Genomic DNA, 20,134 nt, shown 5'->3' on the forward strand with positions numbered 1-20,134 from the left:
AAATTATCCCTGTCTGGCACAAAGTGTTAATCAATTAGCACCATAATTAGTATCATTTTCATGGGGACCAGAGAATCTCATTGCCAATGACTAGCTCTGACCATCTATCAGCATTTTGTTACCCATTTTTCTTTCTTCAGACATTTTTTCCTGCATGAAAGAGTTACTTCGGATGTAAATATTTTGTCAACTACAGGCAGGATAGAGACACAGAGAAAGCACAGCCAGGAAGGAAGTTAAAAGCTATTCAAAATTCATCTGTATTTATGACAAAGACAAGTTAATGAAAAGGCTGGAAACCCATAAAAAAGCCACAACACAGCTCATTTCAAAGGTTTTTTTTAGATGGACATTTTCCATTGTTAACTGCTGCACCTATTTTTTTCCTTCCAGTTGCTGGAATTACAGATATGCTGAGAAATAAAGGAAAGAGCTATTTAATGCAGACAATGCTATGCTGCATAGTTCTTCTTGGGGACATAGCTTTACAATATGACTTGAATCCTAAATTAAAGACCTATTTCTTGTCTTTTTTTTCAAGCTCCATATGCCCTTAGGTTTTATTTTCCTTCTCTGTTGAGGGCCAGACACATTTTTGATTTAACCACAGGCCAACCCTAATACTATTTTTTGACCATTATCTCCTCCGACAAATTCTCAGGAGCCCAAGTATTTTTAGGCTGGATTCTTTCTGGAAGTCAGAGTTATTTTCTGGCTGCTCTGTACTGTTGCATGGTTTTCTGTCTGAGCCCTGGTCTACACTACAGGGTTAGGTCGAATTTAGCCACGTTAGGTCGATTTTATAATGAATGCGTCTACACAAGCAACCCCGTTCCATCAATCTAAAGGGCTCTTAAAATTGACTTCTATACTCCTCCCCGGCAAGGGGAGTAATGCTAAAATCGACCTTGCTGGGTTGAATTTGGGGTAGTGCAGACCAAACCGACGTTATTGGTCTCTGGGAGCTATCTCAGAGTGCTCCAATGTGACCGCCTCTGGACAGCACTTTCAACTCCAATGCACTAGCCAGGTACACAGGAAAAGCCCCAGAAACTTTTGAATTTCATTTCCTGTTTGGTCAGCGTGGCAAGCTCAGCAGCACAGGTGACCATGCAGTCCCCCCAGAATCGCAAACGAGCTCCAGCATGGAGCGAATGGGAGACACTGGATCTGATTGCTGTTTGGGGAGAAGAATCTGTGCAGGCAGAACTCGGATCAAAAAGAAGAAATGCTAATATATATGCCAAAATCGCACAGGGCACGATGGACAGAGGCTACCACAGGGACACACAGCAGTGCCGCCTGAAAGTCAAGGAGCTCAGGAAAGCCTACCAAAATACAAAGGAGGCAAACGGTCCCTCTGAGTCAGAGCCCCATACATGCTGCTTCTATGATCAGCTGCATGGCATTCTGGGGGGGTGTCCGTGGACACCTGCAAGGGGGGAGTCTCACACAACATGGAGGAGGATTTTGTGGAGGAGGCGGAGGAGGAGGAGGAGAATGCACAGCAGGCAAGCGTTGAATCCGTTCTCCCCGGCAGCCAGGACCTTTTCATCACCCTAGAGCCAATACCCTCCCAAAGCAGGTACCCCCGACCCTGAAGATGGAGAAAGCAACTCTGGTGAGTGCACATTTGTAACTACAGTACAGGGTTTAAAAGCAATAGTGTTTAATGTTTGATTTGCCTTGAAGACTTGGGATGCATTCATGGCCAGTACAACTACTGGAAATGTCTGTTAACGTATCTGGGGATGGAGCAGGAATCCTCCAGGGACACCTCCATGAAGCTCTCCTGGAGGTACTCTGAAAGCCTTTGCAGAAGGTTTCTGGAGAGGGCTGCCTTATTTCATCCTCCATGGTAGGACACTTTACCACACCAAGCCAGTAGCAAGTAGTCTGGAATCACTGCAGCACAAAGCATGGCAGCGAATGGTCCTGGGTTTTGGTTGCATTCAAGCAACATTCGGTCTAGATCTTTCTGTGTTAGCCTCAGCAGAGTGATATAATTCATGGTCACCTAGTTGAAATAGGGGAATTTTTGTAAGGGAACAGTAAAAGGACCCCATTCATACTGGGCTATTTGTGCTTGGCTAAAAGGGATCATCCCTGAGAATAGCCACGCTGCGGGGGGGTGGGGAGGGGGTGAAGGGATCATCCCAAATAGCCACGTGGAGGTGTGGGGGTAGGTGTGTGCCTCACATCCACCCAAAAACCGCAGCCCCTCCTTTTAAATGGTAAACCCAACCGGCATTGCTTGCTATGGGAAAGGAGGGCGCTGAAGTTTGAAAACATTCCCACATGTTATGAAGGCGTTAGAAGCCAAACCCGCATACCCTTTCGCTTACCATAGCTGCCAGGAAACCGAATTCTGTTCTCCCGCCGTGTGTGATGTGTCACCATACTGGCAGGCACTCAATATAAAAGGCAAAATGCGACCTTGTACCTAAAGCACATGTGCTGTCTGCTGCAAATTGCTTGATTCACTGTGAAAGAGAGTCTCCCTTTTGTTCTCAGAAATTTATCATCTTAAATTTTACTCTCCCTTTTTATCCCCCCCACAGGTGCAAATGTTTCTATGCTCCCCCTATCATCTCCGTCCCTGAGTTATCGCAGATTAGAAGGCGAAAAAAACACACTTGTGATGACGTTTTCTGAGCTCATGCAGTCCTCCCGCACTGATAGGGCACAGCTGAATGCATGGAGGCATTCAGTGGCAGAGTCTAGGAAAGCATTAAGTGAGCGTGATGAGAAGAGGCAGGAGGCGATGCTGAGGCTAATGGGGGAACAAACGGACATGCTCAGGTGTCTGGTGGAGCTGCAGGAAAGCCAACAAGAGCACAGACCGCCGCTGCATCCACTGTACAACCGCCTTCCCTCCTCCCTAAGTTCCATATCCTCCTCACCCAGATGTCCAAGAACGCGGGGGAGGCTCCGGGCACCCAGCCACTCCACTCCAGGGGATGGCCCAAGCAACAGAAGGCTGTCATTCAAACAGTTTTGATTTGTAGTGTGGCTACAATAAACAATGTGGCCTTGTCCTTCCCTCCTCCCCCACCCCACCCTACCCCAACCTTATCAGTTATCTCCTTTTTTTTTTTAATTAATAAAGAAAGAATGCATGGTTTCAAAACAATAGTGACTTTATTTCCTTTGCCAGCTGTGATCGAAGAGGGGAGGGTGGTTGGCTTACAGGGAATTAAAATCAACAAAGGGGGCGGGCTTGCATCAAGGAGAAACACACACAACTGTCACACCGTAGCCTGGCCAGTCATGAAACTGGTTTTCAAAGCCTCTCTGATGCGCAGTGCACCTACCTTTGCTCTTCTAATCGCCCTGGTGTCTGGCTGTTCAAAACTGGCAGCCAGGCGATTTGCCTCAACCTCCTACCCCACCATAAACGTCTCCCCCTTACTCTCACAGATATTATGGAGCACACAGCATGCAGTAATAACAATGGGAATATTGGTTTCGCTGAGGTCTAACCTAGTCAGCAAACAGCGCCAGCTAGCTTTTAAACGTCCAAAGGCACATTCTACCACCATTCTGCACTTGCTCAGCCTACAGTTGAACTGCTCCTTACTACTGTCCAGGCTGCCTGTGTCTGGCTTCATGAGCCAGGGGAGCAATGGGTTGGCTGGGTCCCCAAGGATAACTATTGGCATTTCAACATCCCCAACTGTAATTTTCTGGTCTGGGAAGTAAGTCCCTTCTTGCAGTTGCTCAAACAGCCCGGAGTTCCTAAAGATGAGAGCGTCATGCACCTTTCTTGGCCATCCCACGTTGATGTCGGTGAAATGTCCCTTGTGATCCACCAGTGCTTGCAGCACCACTGAGAAGTACCCCATGCAGTTTAAGTACTGGCTGCCAAGGTGGTCCAGTCCCAAGATAGGGATGTGCATTCTGTCTATCACCTTACCACAGTTATGGAAACCCATTGCAGCAAAGCCATCCACTATGACCTGCATATTTCCCAGAGTCACTACCTTTGATAGCAGCAGCTCAGTGATTGCATTGGCTACTTGATTCACAGCAGTCCCCACAGTAGATTTGGCCACTCCAAATTGATTCCCAGCTGTCAGGCATTGCAAACTTTCACAGGGCTATCGCCACTCACTTCTCAACTGTCAGGGCAGCTCTCATCTTGGTATTCCTGCGCTTCAGGGCGGGGGAAAGCAACTCACAGAGTTCCAGGAAAGTGGCCTTACGCATGCGAAAATTTTGCAGCCACTGGGAATCATCCCATACCTGCAACACTATGCAGTCCCACCAGTCTGTGCTTGTTTGCCGGGCCCAGAATTGACGTTCCACTGTATCAACCAGTCCCACTGCCGCCATGATGTCCCAATTGCCACATCCCATGCTTTCAGGAATGTCTGTGTCCATGTCCTCCTCACAATCGTCCTCTTGCTGCCATCTCTTAGCCAGGTTCTGCACATACTGCAGTATAATGCGTGAGGTGTTTACAATGCTTGCAACAGCAGCAGTGAGCTGAGCGGGCTCCATGCTTGCCGTGCTATGGTGTCTGCACGGGTAACCCAGGAAAAAAGGCACAAAATGATTGTCTGCAGTTGCTTTCGCAGAGGGAGGAAAGGAGGGAGGGAGGGGAGACTGACAACATGTACCCAAAACCACCCCCGACAATGTTTTTGCCCCACCAGGCATTGGGAGCTTAACCCAGAATTCCAATGGGCGGCGGAAACTGTCGGAACTGTGGGATAGCTTCCCACAGTGCACCGCTCTGTGAGTCGATGCTAGCCATGGTAGTGAGGACGCACTCCACCAACTTAATGCACTTAGTGGGGACATACACAATCAACTGTATAAAATCGATTTCTAAAAATCGACTTCTATAAAATCGACCTAATTTCGTAGTGTAGACATATCCTGAGCCATTTTCCTACTGGTGCTTGAGATTTCTACACGACTTCCCACTAGCCCTTCATTTCTTTAATATTTCTGATTATTGTTTAGCCATCATAAATTAGGCCCCTTTAATGTTAAAGGGTTTTCCTCCCTCAAATGCTAGGTTTACTTTTTCTAGCAGATTCCAATTTTCCCTCTTACACATCTTTACTTATACTCCCAAAAGGAGTAATGTGTAAGATGAAAACCTTTTTTTCTGTGTGTTTTCGCCAAACAAGATGAGACAGAGGCTACCAGATATGACATCTGTATTTCAATGTTTCTAGAGTTGAGTTTAAAAAAAAAAAATCTACATTTTCTTCAGCATTTGTACTTTCTTATCGGGGTTAATACAATAAAGGGTGAAGTGTGGTTCTACTGTCAGACAGGCAATCACTGCTGTGATAAGCTGTGGATTCTTGTCTGCACTGTTTCTTACAATGACTGTGGCTGAAAGAGACTGGAGTGAACAGACATGACTTTCTCTTCAAGAAACAGAGCGTAGGGATACATTAGATTGACAGAGACTGATCGCACTTGCAGACACAATTCTGTTTTGAAAATAAACTTGCTAAATAATTCCAAAGAGATCAAAATGCTGAACTCAGTGTATGATTTACTCTGTAAGGAATAGGATGCATGCAAGTGAAATGGGTGGCACTGATGTTCTCTTCTCCTCTGTTTGTTTTACTAACACAACTAAGAAATTGTTAGAGAAAGAAGACTAAATGGTTTGAGCCCAAACCGGAACACACTGTGATGATGAAAAGTAAATAAAATAATCTTTACCCCACCTCTGCTGAAGCCGTGAAATTGACAAAAAAGCCGGCTCCCCAGCCAGGCTGCTGCCCGGTCTCTGCTCCAAGCCAAGCTGCCACCCAGGCTCCCAGTTCAGGCTGCCACCTGGGCTCTCTGCTCCCAGCCAAACTGCCACCCAGGCTCCCCACTCCTCGCTGGGAGCACGGGAGCTGACCAGACTCCGGGCGCAGATCTCCCCACCAGGAGCCCGGCTGCCCCCCAGGCTCTCTGCTCACCACCAGGAATGGGGGAGCCACACCAGGCTTCTCAGCTCCCCACTGGGAACGGGGCAGTTGCACCAGGCTTCTCAGCTCCCACTGACCGGACACCAGGCATGGACCTCCCCACCGGGAGCTCAGCTGCCCCCCGACCTCCGACCCCCGGGCTCTCAGCTCTCCACTCCCCACTGGGAGCACAGCTGCACCAGCGGCACTTGGCTGGGAGCTCAGCACCTGGAGTCTGGTTTGCTGCCATGCTCCAAGCAGCGAACCAAGAGCCTGGTGGGGCAGCCAGGCTCCTGGAGGGGAGCTGAGAAGCCTGGTGCGACTGCCCCATTCCCAGCGGGGAGCTGAGAAGCCGGGTACGTCTGCCTTGTTCCCGGTGGGGAGGGGCTGCCAAGCTCCTGGTGAGTAGTGGACTACCAGTGGGGAGATGCGTGCGGTGCCGAGTGCCCTTGCTGTCAGCCCCGCACACTGCCCTTCTTAAGTCGGTGGAAGCGCACCTGGTGAGGATGCGTACCATCACAGAGCAGTGTGGACATGAACCACCGCAGTAATTACTGCAGTGGCTGTAAGTTGATCTAACGTAGGTTCACTTAAGTTTATAGTGTATATATGCCCCAAGAAACTGCAACTCTGTTCTCTGGAGTAAGGCAGTGCTTGATTATTTTCTAACTGTCAGACCTAAGAGTTTAATGTACCAGAACTGTCTGGTAATTCTCCACTATCTGTGAAATACCAGGCTATCAGAAACAACATGTAATATTCACACTGTCTTTGGATGCTCTGATCTGGGGAAACAATGTAAAGTTCTACCACAGCAGTCTTATCTGAGCAATTGGTTGGTTGCCAGAAGCCAGATTTATTAAATTTGGATGAACTATCCATTTTAAAAATTAAATGGCTAACTGAACTTACACTTATTTAAAAGTCCATCCTGAAAAAATTAATCACTTGCAGCTAGTGCAAAACTACATTTATAAAGAGCAAGGTGCCTTGCTAGCGTCTTCAGTTTAACACATTCAGCATTCATTTAGAAATTAATACGATAGAAACTGAGCAACAAATGACAATCTTCCAACAAAATGAGGTAAAAAAGGAAAATTATTAACATTTTTTGGACAAAAAGCATTTTTTTCTGATTCAAGGACGGTGTCATTTTACCTCACAGAGTAGTAAATCAATGATGTGGAAGACCATGCAGAGTGGGAACTTGGCAGTAAAGAGGGTGAGAAACCACTGGGATGCATACATATGAGCTTCCAGGTTCAAGTCTGAGAAATGGCTATATAAATCAGGTAGCTGCTCCTAGAGTAAGAAAAAAAAAGGGGGGGGGGAAATGCTTAAATGTCACCCAAGGATCCTCCAGCTTCAGAAACACACTGCCAGCAAGGTTATTGGAGGCTTGAGAAAAGAGGAAAGTGAAATCCTGGCTCCATTAAAGCCAATGGGCGTTTTGCCACAGACTTCAGTGGGGACAGGATTTCACCCTCATTTTTTGGCGGCTTCTCTGTGTTACCCACCACAGATTCTATCATGCTAGCTATTAAAAGCAAAATCAAATCAATAATATACAATGGGATTACAGAGAGAAATTATAGGACATTAAATATGGAAAGATAGAGTAGTTGTGCCATGTATAACATGTGTGTAACTATCTATTTTAAAAAATCGTTAATGCTTTTGTTATAAATGGTTTATTCTGGGAAAACAATGAAATTATGGACATCGGAGCAGGGAGTTTAAATCAGCCTCAGGGATCATGAAAGATAAGCAAAAAACTAAAAAACATTAACAACCAGACAACGAAGCAAGTTCCACAGGCCAGGAATGCAGTATACACCAACTACCAGGTATGTAGTAATGTCAATTTTAGATTATATACATTGGTCATTAAAAATGCATTTACTCGATAAAGTTCATTGTAGCTGTTTGGTACAAATATTGAAAAAAACATACTGAGAACAAATTAATGTATTTTTTTTTAAATGTAGCAACACTTTATCTGAAAAGTATCAGTAAATTATAAACATACACAAATTGTCATCCTGGAAAGTGAGTTCAAAGGGGTTGTGTGCCCAAGATTGTATTTTAGTTTTTAAATCTCAGAAAGGGAAGTTTGCAGAACAGTTGTATTTTTACTCTGGTTAACTGAATCCAACAGCAAGCTTCCATTATTGTAACTGCACCAGAGGTCAAATCTTAATGGACTGTTAATAATGGCTTATTAGTCAGGACAACAGCGTATAAAACTTGTAATATTTCAGAGTTAAATTGTTTTTAATACGAAAAATTAAAATGTGAGGAAAAACTAAACGCATATCAAGTCACAATAAGATGACCCGTGGCTTGCAAAATGATCTGTGGTGGACTTATTTTTCATATTCATAGAATTGTCCCAGCTTGTATAATATCTTAACTCATAATGCAAGTCATGCAAACTAAGACAATCCTATACCAAAATATTCTCATATTCTGTTAGAACTCAGAAGTTCTACTGTAGTCACATCAATTTAACAAATAAAAAGAGAAGGGGAGAGAAAACCATAAATATCCTCTCTTTGAATCAAAAAAGTTTGCAAGAGTAAGTATATGGAAGCCAAAAGAAAACAGACACAGACCCAACCACAATGTTTGGCTTCAGATCTTAAATGTCCCTCACTTTGGGGCTTTTGGAATTTGGTCCAATACACTTCTGAAAGGAGAAAGTTGTATTTTTCTAAAGCTGTAAGAGAAGAGTTTACCTCTTCCCCACCCAACATTACCACGTATGAAAGGACAAGAGTTCTTGATCCTGGTCCTACCTGCATTAGTTTCTCTAGTTGGTAAAATTTGCAGTGAAGATCTTCAAAGTTATTTTTGTAGAGGTCTCGCAAGCCATAGTCATACATGATCTTCACCAGCACACAAAAGGCCTGCTCCTCTGGCATCTGCAAGGAGAAATACACAAAGAGTCTTTGAATGACAATGCAGAGATTTGAAATATCATAGCTGTAAAATTTTAAAATTCCCTTTGCCCAAGGGATTGTAAGAGATTCTGAAAAAAATATAAATGTTTCAATTTTTTAAAATTCAAAATTACTTTTAATTTTGAAATTTTCTGAAATTTTATTTTTTAAAACATTAAAAAAAGCTTGAAATAAAATGTTTTATTTTAGGTCAAAATAAATGTTTTGTTTGATCTGAAACTCATACTTTTCCTCTTTTCAATTCATCACAATTTTTGAAAAAGTTTGGTTTTGAGTCAACCTGAAACAAATTTTAAAAAAATATTTGAACTGCCAGCAAACCAGAAAAAAAGAACAGGTGTACTTGTGACACCTTAGTTTTTGCTGATACAGACTAACATGGCTTCTACTCTGAAACCTGTCAGAAAAAAAGAGTTATTCACACAGTTCTATTAGGTACCAAAAAATCTTAGGGGAATAATTTATTCTCCTTGAGGAAAACATTAGGCTAGGTCTACACTACCCGCCTGAATCGGCGGGTAGAAATCGATCTCTCGGGGATCGAATTATCGCGTCTCGTCGGGACGCGACAATCGATCCCCGAATCGACGCTCTTACTCCACCAGCGGAGGTGGGAGTAAGCGCCGTCGACTGGGTGCCGCGGAGGTCGATTTTGCCGCCGTCCTCACAGCGGGGTAAGTCGGCTCCGATACGTCGAATTCAGCTACGCTATTCGCGTAGCTGAATTTGCGTATCTTAAATCGACTCCCCCCTGTAGTGAAGACCTGCCCTTAGTTAGGCCTTGTCTATACTGATTTGAAACAGTGTTAGGATCTTTCTTCAGAACCTTATTCAAACACAGTGTAAACAGTATTATAGTCTCAATTCAATGCTTGGGGCTGTAAATGCACAACTGCCATTAGCATTGCCACTACAAAGGTAAATGAGAATATTTAGCTTAGCTGGTACATAATTCTCATCTAGAAAACCACGGTAAAAAACAAATTGTCATCAAAACAGTCTTTGTCAAACTGGACATTAGACAAACACTTCTCAAAAATTCTAGGCTATATCAGGCCCTCATGGGAAAAAATGCAGAAAGGGAAAATTACAGCCAACTTCCAGGTGCATTAAGCAGTCCCGGGTCACGTTTTCCATGACTGAGGATGCAACAATGAGCTTGGCCCTCCAAACATGTGATCATTCTGAGACCTCTCCCAGCAGCATGACTCCCTCAGAAGCCCTGCTACACCATGTCCATACCTCCATCCAAATGATACTGAACGCTTTAATCCCTGCTGGGGCTCTACTCAAGACCCACTTAGGTGCTGCACTAAATCAGTCAACCTCACTTTTGGAGTTGTGCTGGCTGGCTGCATGCCCTAATGGGAGGGGAGGTTGTGGGAAGTCTTGTGTCATCATAACCTCCCTTGACAGTATCCCTGACTTCAGGGGATACCGTAACAGGGTATGTGTGAGCGGAAGCTATTGCAGACACAAATCAGGACTTTAATCACAAGAATGTCTTACTTCTGCAAATACCACATAAGTGCCAATGAACAGAAACTACTTCTGAATATCTGAGTGACAACTCTTGACCTTTTACTATTTCCGCTTGCACGCAGAATCTCTCTCTAGACAAATGTCAGCAGTGGATAAAAACTGAATAGTTTTCTTCAAAGAGAATTTCAGTCCCTTTATATTGACTTCTAAGATTTCACTTTTTAGTGCCCAGACTAAGATCACGCCTTGCCTCTAGGCCAAAACTGGTGCTGAGTCCTTTCTCTTTAGCCAGTTTACATGAAAGTAGCTGTTGAACCTCAAGAACTGCCAGCCCAGCTGCCAGGTGTCTGTGCAGACTAAGATCAGACATAATAAGCTGTTATGAGATCTCAGATCTCTTGCTACAATTTTATCTGACAAGATGAATCCCTATGGAGGACAGATAAAGGCTGGAGACCAAGTTAAAAAGAGAAATTAATAGCTTTATCCTGCATGAAGAGTTTGGGGACTTGGGTCTGTTCTTTCTAAAACATAAATGTAAACTTCTTTTACTTGTTCATATACTAACAAGGAAATTATGTTCACACACATGTGCATGTTCACCCAGACACGTGCATGCACACACACATTCATCCCCATCCAACACATATGGTGTGTCGGCACTGCAAAAAAAAAAAAAAAAAAAAAAGTGTGTTCTTAACTCAGGTTAAAATAGCAGGGAAAACATAGTAACTCAGGTTTTAACTTGGGTTAGCAGGTGAAGTTTAAACCTCTAAGGGAACCTGGGGTTGAACTCAAGCTGCAAACCCAGGTTAAATGCCAAATTGCTGTGTATTCACTGGTATTTTAACCCAAGTTAAGAATAGACCTTCTTTTGCAATGAAGACATACCTACAAGGAGTAGGGAGGGATTGGGAGTTTGTTGTGAGGCCAAGTCTTTTACAGGGAGAGGCCATGGAGACTTCACTCTTAGGGGATAGGGATTTCCCCAATATTACCAATCCCAAGAGTCCAGAATCATGAATCAATCCCCAAAATGTATGTTGTTATTATTAAGCCAATGAAATTTTAAAAAATAAATGTTGGTTTCTTTTAATTTGCTTTGTTTTTTGAGCCCCTTTTCCAACCATGATTGCTAAAAACTTACCAATTTGTTAATAATGAGAACTAAGATTCTAACATAGTCACATGAATGGAAGAGCTGGGCTTCAAGAAGCACACAAAATATTGCGAGTTCTGTGGTAAAATCACGACAGCTGGAGACAAATGGTTCCCTGTGATTGGGAAATCTCTGCTCATATTTTGGTGGGGATTTCTCTAGAAGAACTATGAAGACTCAAGATGGAGGTTCAGGCTACCAATCCACCCCAAGACGACAACTGCAGGGGGAGGAAAAAGCACCCCCTATCCCAGAAGAATACAAAAGGCCTGGGGACGATGGGACCATGTAGAGATTAACAAGGCTTAGAGAGGTTCAGAACAGAGTCAGTAAGCATTCAGGACAATGGACTGGTTGGGAATGGACAATCTGGGGGAGCTAGGGGCTTGAAGGATGCGATCATCTACCTCTCCCCCACCGGAGCTCCTAAGCTACATCAGAGAGAATTTGCTTCCTCCCCTTCTCTGATCATTTCAGTTTCATTTCTTATTAGGAATGTATGTATTATATAGGCATATTAAAATGGGTGTAATTGCCATTTGGTGGTCCCTAGAAATACCTTTCAAATTTAATCACAAACTCTAAAAACACTCAAAGGCAATTCTACATAGTAATGCCAATGAAACATCACACATTTGGAGATAAGGGGAGCCAAATGAAAATTAATCATATTTGGAATTTGGCAGCTTATTCATTTTTTGAACACTCGTGTCTCTACAAATAGCTTATCTTATCTGAACCAAACTTAAAAAAAAAAAAAAAAGGTAAGAAATGCTATGTAAAATATCTGATGGAATGTTTGATTTTGGAATATATGGGGGGGATGTGGAGGGGGGGGGGAGGGTGATAATGTCGTTCTAGTTTCAATTGTGTCTATAAAAAGACTATCCTCTCTCCACAATGCTCTTATTGGGTATCAGCTGCTTAGATCTTCAAGATGTCATAGTTGCCTTTTAAGAAGATAATACTTATGCCTGAAACAGTCTGAATTTTTCTTTTAGACATCTTACTTAGTAACTTCTTTCCTCTTGGGCTGTCCGTGTGAGGGATAAATCTTTAGGGGTCTTCTAAAGAACCGTACTCTAAATGGAAATAAATTCTGAGAGTGATTAATGTGATGTTACCAACAAAAGCCTGGCACTGAAAACAAGCAATAGCCTGCATAACTGTTTTTTTAAAATGCTCTTCACAATATCCCATTTCTTAACTCCATAGATGTATCAATAAATTTGTTTAGCAGCTTGTAAATATCTAATATTTTTCAACTGTTCTAGTATCTTGGAAATTAAAGATGACAATACAAATTAACAATCAAGCATGTCTTTCAATGAATGGGTCAAATCCTTTATTTAGTTTTTGCTCATGTGGAGATTTAAAAGTGACTTGGGAGCACAAGACCTCTTGAAAGTCAATGGCACTTATGCTTCATTTGTGTGAGAATCCCACCCTCGGACAAGTTCCTACTAACTTCAATAAGAGTTTGCCTGGTAAGGACTAGGTTAAAAATGAAATGAAAATCCATTAAAAACTTCAGGATTTGGCAAACAAAGTATTCAAAAAAGTATCCTTTACCATCAAATAAAAACTGACCACTACAAAATATATAATAGCTTCTATTATAACAAAACTTAATTATTCCTGACCTAATGGTTTCTTAAGAACATAAGAATGGCTATAATGGGTCAGACCAATGGTCCACCTATCTAGCTCAGTATCCTGTCTTCTGACAGTGGCTGGTGCCAGAATCTTCAGAGGGAAATGAACAGAACAGGGCAATTATCCTGTGTTCAATCCCCTGTCATCCAGTCCCAGCTTCTGTTTGTTTTAAACCTGCTGCCTATTAATTTCATTGGATGACCCCAGTTTGTATTGTGTGAAAGGATAAATAACACTTCCTTATTCACTTTCACCACATCATTCATGATTTTATACACCTCTATCATAGCCCCTCTGTTAATTGTCTCTCTCCTAAATTGAACAATCCCAATCTTTTTAATCTGTTCTCAGATGGAAGCTGTTCCATACCCCTAATCATTTTTGTTGCCCTTCTCTGCACCTTTTCCAATTCTAATATATCTTTTTTGAGATGGGATGACCTGAACTGCACAAAGTATTCAAGTGTGGAAGTACCATGGATGTATATAGTGGTATTATATCATCTTCTGTTTTATTATCTATCCATTTCCTAATAGTTCCTAACATCATGTTAGCTTTTTTGACTGCCGCTGCACATTAAGCAGATGTTTTCAGAGAACTAGCCAAGATCATTCTTGACTGGTAACAGCTAATTTAGACCCCCATCATTTTGTATGTATAGTTGGGATTATGTTTGGCAATGAACATTATTGTTCATTTATTAACATTGAATTTCATCTGCTATTTTGTTGCCTAGACACCCAGCTTAGTGGGATCCTGTGACATACCCATGTACCCTTTGTAACTCTTCACTGTCAGCTTTGGACTTAATGATCTTGAGTAATTTAGTATTGTCTGCAAACTTTGCCACCTCACTTTTCACCCCTCTTTCCAGATCATTTATGAATAGGGCCCTACCAAATTCACTGCCATGAAAAAAGCATAACGGACTGTGAAATCTGGTCTCTCTCCATGAAATCTGGTCTTTTGTGTGCTTTTATTCTATACTATACAGATTTCACAGGTGAGACCAGCATTCCTCAAATTGGGGGTCCTAACCCAAAAGGGAGTTGCAGGGGGGGTCACAAAGTTATTTTAGGGAAGTTGCAGTATTGCCACCCTTACTTCTGCGCTGCCTTCAGAGCTGGGCAGCCGGAGAGCGTTGGCTGTTGGCTGGGCGCCCAGCTCTGAGGGCAGCACCCCACCAGCAGCTGTGCAGAAGTAAGGATGGCAATACCATACCATGCCACCCTTACTTCTGCGCTGCTGCCTTCAGAGCTGGGTGACCAGAGTGTGACGGCTGCAGACCAAGGACCCAGCTCGGAAGGCAGCAGCGCAGAAGTAAAGATGACAATACCATACCATGCCATCCTTACTTCTGCGCTGCTGCTGGCAGCGGCTCTGCCTTCAGAGCTGGGCTCCCAGCCAACAGCTGCCACTCTCCACCTGCCCAGCTCTGACAGCTGCACTGCTGCCAGCAACAGCGCAGAAGTAAGGGTAGCAGTACTGCAAACTCCCCTACAATAATCTTGTGACCCCGCTCTCCCCCCACACAACTCCTTTTTGGATCAGGACCCCTAGAGTTCCAACACCGTGAAATTTCAGATTTAAATATCTGAAATCATGAAATTTACAATTTTTAAAATCCTATGACTGTGAAATTAACCAAAATGAATCGTGAATTTGGTAGGGTCCTATTTATGAATATGTTGAACAGCACTGGTCCCAGTATAGATCCCTAGGGGACCCGGCTATTTACTGCTTTCCATTGTGAAAAATGACCATTTATTCCTAGCCATTGTTTCCTATTTTTAACCAGTTAATGAGCCATGAGAGGGCCTTCCCTCTTATCCCATGACTGCTCACTTTGCTTCAGATCCTTTAGGGAGGGATCTTGTCAAAGGCTTTCTGAAAGTCCAGGTATACTATATCCACTGGGTCACCCTTGTCCACGTGCTTGTTGACACCACCAAAGGATTCTAATTGATTGGCAAGGCATGATTTCCCTTTACAAAAGCTGTGTTGACTCTTCCCCAACATATTGTGTTCATCTACGTGTCTGAAAAAAATTGTTCTTTACTATAATTTCAACCAATTTGCCTGGTACTGAAGTTAGGCTGACTGGTCTGTAATTGCTGGGATAGCCTCTGGAGACTTTTTTAAAAATTGGAGTTACATTAGCTATTCCAGTGTCATCTGGTACAGAGGCTGATTTAAGTAATAGGTTACCTACTACAGTTAGCTCTGCAATTTCATATTTGAGTAGTTCATATTCTTATTTGTAGATGAACCACACATTTGTAGAGATAGAAGCACATGTACTTTCTCTTGGCATCAGGCAAAAAGGATTCCACAGGGAAGGAAAAAATGGACAGAAAAACTAGCACTGGTGAATATTTGACTGACACCAAGTTACAGTACTAAATTTTTAAAACTGCTTCAGCTTCATCATGTCAGAGTTTTCACTTTGTAATTTACTCACATGCAGCAGCAACACCGCAGCAAGGAAGGACTGTCCCTGACAATAGCCAATGTCTTCATCATAAACAGAGTATGCCTAGAAAAAAATAAAGGCAAGTTTAATTTCTTTACTGAATATTTAAAATCCAAGTATCTCTTGTCGCAAAATGCAGTATAACTAATGCAATATTCAGATCATGTGATATTCTGGAGCTAGAGGCACTGAAGTGCATGGAATTGTAACCACTTTGGTGTAGGCTTAATGTGCATTAAATAAAACATGTATAGATTGCTGCTTGTCCTTTACTGACACTGTATATTTTCAAATGTGCTGAAAATGTTGGGCCTTATTCTCCCCCCACTTAAACCAGTGTGAATCAGCAGTAATTTCACTGAAATCAATAGAGTTACATCAGTGTAAAACTGATAAGAGAAGAAAATTAGAACAGTTACCTTTAAAAAAGCCAAACAAACTGTTACATGATAAAATTCTGGGCCCTGAGAGTGTTAAGAAGAAAACCACCAAGGGTAATTTGAAACGGAAATTTTCTCTATAAGACAGCTGTCCCTGCCTTATTAGCATACTGAAAAGGAATAATAATACTCAACTGCAGATAACAAGGTTGTAATTCCATGGAGGATTTCAGATGACATCATAGGAATGAGGCTTAAGACAATGTTTTCCAAAGATCTGAAAGCTTCCCTTCAGGAAATGAAACCAACTGCACCCTCTTCAAGCCATCCTGGCATTGTTAAAAGTCTACCAACATTTTAGAATTTTAATTAAAGGGCTTTAAAATACAATTTGATCTATGTCCTTACATTTTTATTTTGTAGATCTTAATAATGATACCTACTCTCCTTTCCTACATGCTTTGAAAAGCAGTGAAACAGTTACCGTAGACACAAAGAAAATATCATCAACATCTGAACTGGAACTCACTGAAATGAATGGTTCTGTTCAGACCTCAGAGCTTTCATTTCAAGTTCTCTGAAAGCTCAGGCAGACATCACATCAGTTGCATTTTAGCTCATGTTTTGAAAAGTTTCTTCACAACCATAACAGCTAGAGACTACTTTAAAAAAAAAAAAAAAAAAAGCTGAAACTGGAGGAAAAACTGCTTCACCTAATTCTCCACTGGTGTAAGATTCCTGAGAGATCGTATGCCAATCATGAGGTTAGCATTGCATCTGTGTAGCTCTAACTTGTGCTGGAGCCGGGCATTTCTGAATCAGGGTGTTGCAAACAGCTCCCTGCCTAGCCCTCACACTCTCTGTGAAGAATCAAGCTCTTCAGCCATAAACTCTACAGATATGTTATGAGCAACTGGGTACCATGAGTAACCTAGTGATATAATTCACATGGAAGTTTCATGTTGCCTGTATTCCTGAGGGTACAATTAATGACACGCAGCAATAGTTTTATTATAGCACTATTCATCCAGGTCATCCAAATAGCTGACTAATGTCCCAGATGTTGCTTTGATAATGTTGTTGCATCGCCAAAACAAGTAAAACATGTATTGTAATTTTAAAACAAATCCACACCCACACAACATTCTCATTAAACCATCAATGTAAGTGATGCTTTGCCTTCTGTACACAAATGATCTGCTATAGAGATAAAGTACAGGATAAACACAAGACTAATCAAAAAGAAATTTTCAACATCTGTCTCTGATTCTCTGTTAACATTTTGCACTTTGCTTCAGCTGAAAGTGGTTTTTTAGGAAGTTTTTTCTTCTTTGGGAGATATTACATTTTGAACACCCAGAAACATGATAGTACGTCACAAAATAAAACAGACATAGTCCTGCCCCAAATAATAAATTTAATTTTAATATGACACAAATAGCAAGAGCCATAGACATAGGCTATGTCTCCACTACCATAAGTGCGAATCACAAAACTGTCTCCACACCCTCACAAACAGCTGATCTTGTAAGATAATGGTTTGAATTGGGACCCTACGTTAGTGTTTTGTTTCTAAGTCTCAGATGAGACAATGTTGCAAATTCTACTTAGCTGGGGATAAACTGGATAGTGTGGGAATACGATAGCATAGGCAATATTCACATGCAGCTTTTTGAAAGGCGTGGTAACACATGAAAGGTAAAATTATACATTGTACTCACATCTTGGACCAGATTTTTTTTGGACAACCTGGCCTTTGTATCAAAAAGGATATTCACAGCATTGGGAGAATTACCAATATAACCCACAATGTTTTCACAGAAACCAAATTCTGTATTTTCTGTTCTTCTGGAGCCCCTCTAAACTAAAAAGTAAAAAAGATTCTGTGTGTGAAGTTGCCATCATCAAGTGCAGTCAGTAGCAATGAACCCTTTTCTCAGTCCCGGGGAAGAAAGCCATTTCCACTTTAGTTTCAAGTTCTTTTGGCAGATTTTTATTGCAAGAAGACCCATCTAAAACTTTCATGTAGTGCATCTTCATTGGGGTCTTGTTGCAGTGCTTACAGTGGATGATGGCAGAGGAGCTAAAGAGCATTAAGATACATATCAGATTCTTTTACTGCTGGTCCATATTTCAATCGTTAAATGCATGGCTCTCCCACAGCCCCTAGTGCTTGCCCAATAAAAGCACAAAACACTGAAATATTTTGGGAATTTCAACAAAAGTGAACTTGCATCTCAAAGAAAATATCCTGAAACTGTTCTTTGCTACTGCTGAAAATTAAATAAATTTGATAGTGACCATCTCAGATAGTTCAGTGAGAGTAACAGATTTGTCATGAGTTCTAACAAAGCATTTGTCCTGCAAAATATTTGCTGAATTAACTGCTTCCATTTTGGCACTGAGGCTGGCAACAACTGTAACACAACCTGAGGCAGACTCTGGATGTTAACGACATACACAGCAGCAAATAAAGGGGCTGCGTTGGTAACAACGGGGCAGCTAATATAGTATTTCTCATTTCAGAAATGTCATCACTATTGCCCACAATGTCATGTGTCACACTCACTAGTACGTTTCTCACTGTCATAGCTCCAGGCAAGATGACAGGTTCTTAAAATATCAATGTGGTCTGAAAAACAACTATGCTTGCTCTTACTCATCTGAAGCAACCAGCTACAAAGAAAGGAAATAATTGCTTTTAAATATCATGTATAAATCTTCCAAATCAGGGGTATCCAGTCTCATTTATACATTGTGGCATATGAAATCAAAACCATCTGGGTCTATCACACAATATCTCAGTGGATGGGTTACTTACCTCTCTCAAAAGTTGACAGAAATTTGTCCTAGCTGACAGTTAACTTCTCTGGCCAACAGCCCTAACACAATTATCAATGATTTCTGCCGAGAAAGTCTAAAACTGATATAAATGGGAGCTGCAAAGCAAGCAGTGTCTCTAAACTATCCCCTTTTCGCCCTTGATTGGCAGAAACTGAGGAAGAAGTAGCTCTGAAGTCCTCTGTAGAGTAACAATTTTAGAAAGTTTTTATGAACAGTGTTCATTAAATGTCTCTCTTAAAAGGAGCCCACAAGTGTCCTGTACAGGGATTCTCATGCACTCATATTTCCTACTGCATTTATAGCTACCCTTGCTGGAAACTAGCTGTGGCCCATAGATAGTATCTTTGTATCTATATAGCTTACTAATCTTTTGGTTGTATTAAACACTGAGTAACCAGAACAGAGACCACAACAGCCCAGATCCATTCTTTTTATCATCTGCTCAAATGCAAAGAGATTAACATCCTCAATTAGATAAAGAAACAGATTCACATAAACAGCTTAATACTAAAACTGAAACCTGATTACTAATTTCGACAAATTTAGCTGCTGAGGTTACAAGGTAGGAGAACTCCATAGTGCTTAATAACTGGCAGGAGCTGTCATTCTTGTAAATGGATGCTAGTTTGGGTAAGTGTTTAATTAAAATTGGTCTCCTGGTCTACTAACCCAAGCACTGGATCAATATAAAATGTTTTTTAATTAAGAGTTAAAATGGAATGGATTCTGGACATGTCCTAACCAGTGCCAGGAGTTGTTAAAAAAATAGAGTGTTAATTAAGAAAAAGCAATAAGGGAATATGTTTTTTTCATCTGAATTCCCACATGTCTACCAGTCTGTGGGTACTTAATCCCTTATTTATTTAGTACTTCCTAAAGTTGTTTCATATCTGCCTTTTAAAGGGCAGTGCATTCAGTAGCAAATACCCAAAGAAATAGCCAGTCATTTATTTTCAGCATTATAACAACATCCACTATTTTTTTCACACTTTGAAGAAAAAACATTGCTATTTTTAAAAGTTATCTAAACAGTAACACAAAACTAATAACAAAGGATAGACATTACACAGGGTTCTATCTGTGGCGGGCAATAATTACATAATAGTTAATTGGTTTAAAAATAGCAACAGCTAACTAGTTCAAAGAGATTTTAAAACAAGTATGTTCTATGTCAATTAATTATTGTTAAAATATCCTGGTACAGAAAACAGGAAGTATTCGTGAGGTAAATGTTCCTTTTTCATCATCAGATT

General features: G+C 41.6%; 1 protein-coding gene across 1 annotated transcript in view; it reads right to left on the reverse strand.

The window, feature by feature from the left end:
- RABGAP1L (RAB GTPase activating protein 1 like) overlaps positions 1-20,134 on the reverse strand; it is a 525,385-nt gene that overhangs the window by 150,213 nt on the left and 355,038 nt on the right. The window contains exons 15-17 of the mRNA XM_065408876.1: positions 15,646-15,720; positions 8,723-8,848; positions 7,083-7,226 (exon numbers count right to left, since the gene is read on the reverse strand). Of these exons, the coding sequence (XP_065264948.1) occupies positions 7,083-7,226; positions 8,723-8,848; positions 15,646-15,720 (345 nt within the window). The remainder of the gene's footprint in view (positions 1-7,082; positions 7,227-8,722; positions 8,849-15,645; positions 15,721-20,134) is intronic.

The sequence above is a fragment of the Emys orbicularis genome, chromosome 8 (assembly GCF_028017835.1).
Source record: "Emys orbicularis isolate rEmyOrb1 chromosome 8, rEmyOrb1.hap1, whole genome shotgun sequence".
In the NCBI taxonomy this organism is placed as follows: Eukaryota; Metazoa; Chordata; order Testudines; family Emydidae; genus Emys; species Emys orbicularis.